Here is a 6,000-nt window from a genome sequence, read left to right as displayed (position 1 = left end):
CGGGGGCATTGGCACACACAGACACACGAGCCTGAGCAGAAAGAAGATGCAGACAAATGGAGATGCAAAGACTTAAAAGGACAGCTCCTTTCACCTCATTCTACTTGTCAAGAAGGTAAAAAGGCACAGCCAGAAAGAAAAGAAAAAGCTCAGCCCTCAGGTCCAGACAGGCGGTGGTCTGCGTGTGGCTTTGGGAGCTGGAGCTGCAGTACACCCCTTTGTATCGGACAGCCTCGCAAAGGAGAAAGAGAGTTGGGAGGAAAAGTATTTCATCTAGGAACTGTCCTGGGAGCACACTTCAGATTACATTTTAAAGCCTCTGCATTCCATCTCCATGAGCCACCATGTAAGTGTGTAATCCTGCCTGTCTTTGCTGTGCTTGTTTGTTTCTTTGTCGCTCATTTGAAGAAATGAAATGGGAATGTTGTCATAATTGATATGCTCAGTGTGCATTTTCTCTGGAGCATCAGACAGTCAGTTGAAACAGTGCAAGCATGTTGAATGGGTTTCCTGCTTAATATAGCTGTCTCTGCTAAGCACTGACAAATTACAGGGACTTAAATGCAACAGGATCTCATCCGACTTTCCATTCCCTGACCTGCCTCCTTCTTCTTCTCTAACCGCCCCCCCTTCCCCTCCCCTTGGCCAAGATAGAGAAAGAGATAATGCCCAGCTCTGTTTGCAATTAAATGATTTTCTTTCTTTCTTTTTTTACTCTGCCCTCCCCTTTCTGTCTTTTGACCCTGCTGCCTCCCCAAAGTGGATTGCACAATGACATGGAGAATGGGACCCAGTTTTACCATGCTACTGGCATTGTGGCTGGTGTGCGGATCAGAACCCCACGCGCATGCCATGAATAGAGGGAGCCGCGGAGGGCAGAAAGCGCCTCCGGTTTCCCCCGTCAACAGAAGGCCAGCTCGGTTACTGAGGCATACGGGGAGGTCTCAGGGAATTGAGAGAACCACTCCGGAAGAACCAAACCTCCAACCTCTCCAAAGAAGGAGGAGCGTACCGGTGTTGAGAGTGGCTCATGCCACGGCACCGTCAGCCTCCCTGGGTATCCACGGGGCCCCAGTGAGAACTGAGCGGAGACCAGCAGCCCGGAGCTCTCCCCGTGAGATGGTCCGAGATGAGGGGTCTTCAGCTCGGTCAAGAATGTTGCGCTTCCCGTCTGGCTCCAGCTCTCCCAACATCCTTGCCAGCTTTGCAGGGAAGAATAGGGTGTGGGTCATCTCGGCCCCCCACGCCTCGGAAGGCTACTACCGGCTCATGATGAGCCTGCTGAAGGACGACGTGTACTGTGAGCTGGCGGAAAGGCACATCCAGCAGATCGTGCTTTTCCACCAGGCAGGCGAGGAAGGAGGCAAGGTGCGGAGGATCACCACTGAGGGCCGGGTCCTGGAGCAGCCCCTGGACCCCAGCCTCATCCCAAAGCTGATGAGCTTCCTGAAGCTGGAGAAGGGCAAGTTTGGCATGGTGCTGTTGAAGAAGACGCTGCAGGTGGAGGAGCGCTACCCTTATCCGGTCAGGCTGGAGGCCATGTATGAGATCATCGACCAGGGCCCCATCCGCAGGATAGAGAAGATCAGGCAGAAGGGTTTTGTGCAAAAATGTAAGGCCTCCGGGGTAGAGGGTCAGGTGGTGGAGGAAGGGAACGATGGCAGAGAGGCAGGAAGGCCAGGCCTGAGCAGCGAGAAGAGGAAAGAGGAGCAGAGGAGAGCACAAGTGCTGCCAACCAGAGAGAGTCGGCTGAAGGCGATAAGAAAAGCGGCCACCGCTGCGGGGGCCCCTCCTCCACCGCCCACAACCCCACGGGCCACCACCCTGCCTCCTGCTGCAGCCACAGCAGTGACTCGGGCCACCTATCGGCCGGTGACGGTAACTGCAAGACCTACAACCCCCGTGGGCTTTCCGACCACCCAGAGGCCCTGGACCCCCCGGGTGCACCCTTCCTCGGAGCCTCACAGGGCCTCAGCAACAGCCGAGGTGGCCACTGCCAGGGGCCCCGTGGCCTCCAAGAACCTCTACCCTCCACCCAGGAAGGAGCAGCCCAGGGAGAGGCCGCAGACCGCCCGGAGGCCCAGCAAGGCCACCAGCTTCGAGCGCTTCACGGCTGCCCCTCCCACCACCGTCTCCGAGCCCAGCACCAGGGCTGGCGCCGGCCGTTTCCAGGACAACCGCACGGACAGGTGGGAGCACGGCCCCCGGGACCCGAATGTGGGGCCGGGTCCTCACAAGCCTGCAAAGGGGAAACCTCCCCAAAAGAAAGCCCGGGACAAAATCCTTAGCAATGAGTACGAGGGTAAGTATGACCTCAGCCGGCCGACCGCCTCTCAGCTGGAGGAGGAGTTGCAGGTGGGGAATGTTGCCCCCAAAAAAGCGAAGGAGTCTAAAAAGCACGAAAAGCTTGAGAAACCCGAGAAGGAGAAGAGAAAGAGGGTGAAGAGTGAGAAAGCAGACAAGTTACTCAAGAGTGAAAAGCAAGTGAAGAAGGACAAGGCTGAGAAAAAGAGCAGGCAGGAGAAAGAGAAGAACAAGAAGAAAAAGGCAGGGAGAACGGAGAAGGACGGGCACCTGAAACCCACGAAACACTTCGCTCAGAGTCCCAGGAAGTCGGTGACCGACCTGCTGGGGCCCTTGGAAGGCAAACGAAGGCTCCTTGTAAGTAATCTTCTCCTTGGCATTGTTCTGTGGGCCGAGGCAGTGTCCGGCCTTGGTGTGTTATTTTTCTAAAATCACATTGTTGGATGGCAGCCTGTGGCTGAACAGGTGCTATGTTCATGCTATGATCATGAGGTTTGTCAAGGAAAGCCAGCCAGGCCGGTGGTTCCTTTTGGTTAAGATATTCTATGAACCTCTATCCACACAGACCCGTGGCCCTAAGTACAGAATCAATGACTGGGGGATCTTAGCCATGAGCCCAGGGAAGCACCTGTACTCAGCTTCTTCCAAACCCATTAGGCCCATCCCCACTTTACTTCTCTCTTCCACAGGACAGTGGAAAGATACACAGGAGGATAGCGCTCCCTTTTGCCAAGTGCAAAGAATAAAAGAATACCTAAAGTGGAATGCACTGGCCGTGGTCACAATTTAGGAAAAGTGTTTCTCTCTGCATGAGCTTAAAAACTAGAAGCATGTGCATGGGTAAATGGCAGGTGTCCTCCTTTCCCCCCTAATTAGGTATATATCAGCAGTTGGAAGACTCAGGGGAAAGTAGAGCGGGCTGGGTGGGGAGTGGGTATGACGGGAGTGGGGAAGCGTCCTTGCTGGTCTGCCCTCACGAATATACTTTTAAAACCAGCTGGCTAAAATCTTCTCCCCTAAAGGCTGCCTCCCCCACTGCTTTGCCACCGTCCAAAGAATGATACCAGAACATAGTCAGACCCAAGAGGGCTTTGGACGGGAATAAGCACCATCTTAAACGTACAGGCATTCTCATCAGTGTAGAGAAAGGCTCTTCTTCTCTCAATGTCTCCTTGCCCCTATTTTAGTGCCCTTCCAAGAAGGCACTAAAAAGGGGCTAGGGGCCCTTTTTTGCCCCTGGCTTCTTAATGTTACATTTTACTCCAGGCTGCCTGGGAGGAAAAGGGCATAATGCAGTTAATTCAGAGAAAAAGATCAGCAAATGGATGTTGGGTAACCTGAGTCAGGAACAATTCTCTCAGCTAGCTGGGTGGAAGGGAGCTGTCCCATGCCATTGAGGACAGCATCTATCCTGCTGAAGACACAAGGTGACTCCATGCCCTGTGTTCCTGCCACCGAAAGAGATGGCATCTCTTAGAGGGTCTTTTAGTTTTTCCAACTAAATTTCGATTAATGATCTGAGCAAAGTGACTCTGTGTCCATGTATTTTTAGTGGTTTCAAAAAGTTAAATGTGCATTTGAAATACTATTCAGAGCAGAGTCCCTTGTGATATTTATCATGGGTGGGGCATATCCCCAGATTCTCTTAGCTATTTCATCCATAGTGTGTGTATCTATGTATTAGAACAAAGCCTAAGTTTTGGTTGATTCTACAGGTTCATGTGTGTGTGTGTGTGTGATGTGTGTGTGTGTCTTTTTACATATTTTTTGTATGCTGTTACCTCGTTTTTCACCAGAGCCTTAAAGTAACTATGTAAACTTAGGTTAGCAGAGGATAGGCTGACTGTTAGAGTAGTTTAACAGCTGCTTGGTTATTCCCAGAGTACACAGGTTTCCAGTCAGAACCAGAAGAATCACTGATTTCAGAGTAGAATTCTACCTAGTACAGAAACTCTGGGGGCAAAGTGCTGTCTCTGGGGTCTGGGAAAGCATTAGTAACGTGCTCTATTGCTCTCTTCCTGAGTACCTGGGACTTTGTCCAGCCTACTAAAGCATATCACCCAACCCTGGCCATTTGGCCAGCAGGGCAGACATAGTGTTCCTCATGGTCAGGTTTTAACCAGGGGGGAAATAATCATGGGTAAAATGTCAGGATTGTAATTGTGCACCCATCTGGCAAATACTTCCACCGCCCCTAGCTTGTGAGTCAGAAGAAAGAGGTTTTCATACTATATCCCTGATATTAGTCATGCCTTTCATTTCTCTCTCTTTCTCTCCACTCCCTTAGTCAGGGATTTGAAAGCCCAGCTGGGTCTTTTCTGCTTTTAACAGTATCCCTGATCATAAATTTCTAGCAAATGAAACTCAAACGACAGGTTCTGCTGATGTCATGTGAGGCAAAACAGAAACCAGCTGGGATTGCTCATGGCAATGTTGCTCTTTGGGGTTGGACAGAGAACTGGGATTGTTATTAGAAAGAAAATACCAACAGGAGGCATTTCAGTCCCACGTGTGTTCAGCTGATGATCATATCGGAACTGTGTTCTCTGAAGAGCTAATGATGTCTAGAAGAAGAATGGATTAGAAAAGGCATGATAAAAGAAACACAACCTAAAGTCAAAAGATGGAGAGAAAAGTGTCTTTTTCACCAGACAGAGAGGAGACCAGTGTCTCTGGGTGAAAGATTTTGCTGGTGCCATGTATCTTTTTTCCATTCATTTTTCCTGTCAGGCATGGCTGATGTTATTCAGGAAGTTTCAGTGATTCAATTAATATTCATTAAGGCTCAGCAGCCTCCAAGCTGTTCAAGTACAGCTGACAGCATAGCCTAACCCAGTGTGCTCAAGCTGAAATGAGGTTTGCATTCCAAGAAGCTGTGCTGGCCCTTCAGCTCACCTTCCCAGATCTTCAGTAACTTGCTGCCCAGCTACAGTTAACCTGCTGCTTTGCATTTATTTATATCATTCTTTAGATGTGAAAACATCACATAACTGCTACTTAACTACTTAGAGAAGCACTGGCAGAGATGGTATAGGTTATGGTCAGGTGAACAGCATCCTAATGGGCTTCAAAAGGAGCTTCAGGTAGAGCCAGGTGTCCTATTCTTAGGCCAGAGGTCAAGCCTCCAAACCCTCTGCCTCTCAGCCTGTCAACTGAAAGGGGCACCTCCTGCAAGGTACTTTGCTGAGGCTGTGAATTAACTTTCACAGCAGTCCCGTGAGGAAGGACTAATCAACTCCATTTACAGAGGAGGCAACAGAAGCTTAGACAAGTTGAGAAGTTTCCCAAGGTGTATAGCTAATACGTGACAAAGCCAGAATTAGAACTGAGGTCTGTTTGATTTTTAAAACTGAGGGTCAAACCACTGCCCCGCTCTGCCTTCCCATGGGTGTGAGCTTATCATGGACATATGCCATAAAAAGAAGGGGCAACTGAGAAATGGACGTTAGTAATATGGATGTTTTAAAATTCATTTTCAGCCTTGAATTACTCATATAAAGGGTGAGGAACACCAACTGTCAACATTTTGTGTTGAGCACCAATGTACAGTTTCTGTCTTTAATACCCAGCTAGTTCTTTGCACCTCAACTCACCGGCTTTCCACACAGTCAGTGGAGAACAATAGATTGAATCCCAGTTAACCTAATCCCTCAGACTGGTTGGTGTTGCTTTGGGGGTGACAACAGTGAGAATATA

At 49.8% G+C, this 6,000-nt stretch overlaps 1 protein-coding gene across 1 annotated transcript in view; it reads left to right on the top strand.

Annotated features, from left to right (window-relative positions):
• Nucleotides 1–41: 41 nt before the first annotated feature.
• Nucleotides 42–6,000, top strand: part of CCDC80 (coiled-coil domain containing 80) — a 34,183-nt gene continuing 28,224 nt past the window's right edge. Inside the window, exons 1-2 of the mRNA XM_060010632.1 lie at nucleotides 42–346; nucleotides 761–2,661. Coding sequence (XP_059866615.1) covers nucleotides 772–2,661 — 1,890 coding nt within the window. The 5' untranslated portion in view covers nucleotides 42–346; nucleotides 761–771. The remainder of the gene's footprint in view (nucleotides 347–760; nucleotides 2,662–6,000) is intronic.

The sequence above is a fragment of the Delphinus delphis genome, chromosome 4 (assembly GCF_949987515.2).
Source record: "Delphinus delphis chromosome 4, mDelDel1.2, whole genome shotgun sequence".
NCBI classification, from domain to species: Eukaryota; Metazoa; Chordata; class Mammalia; order Artiodactyla; family Delphinidae; genus Delphinus; species Delphinus delphis.
The sequence above is the reverse complement of the archived record's forward strand: the minus strand, read 5'-3'. Positions and strand labels throughout refer to the sequence as shown.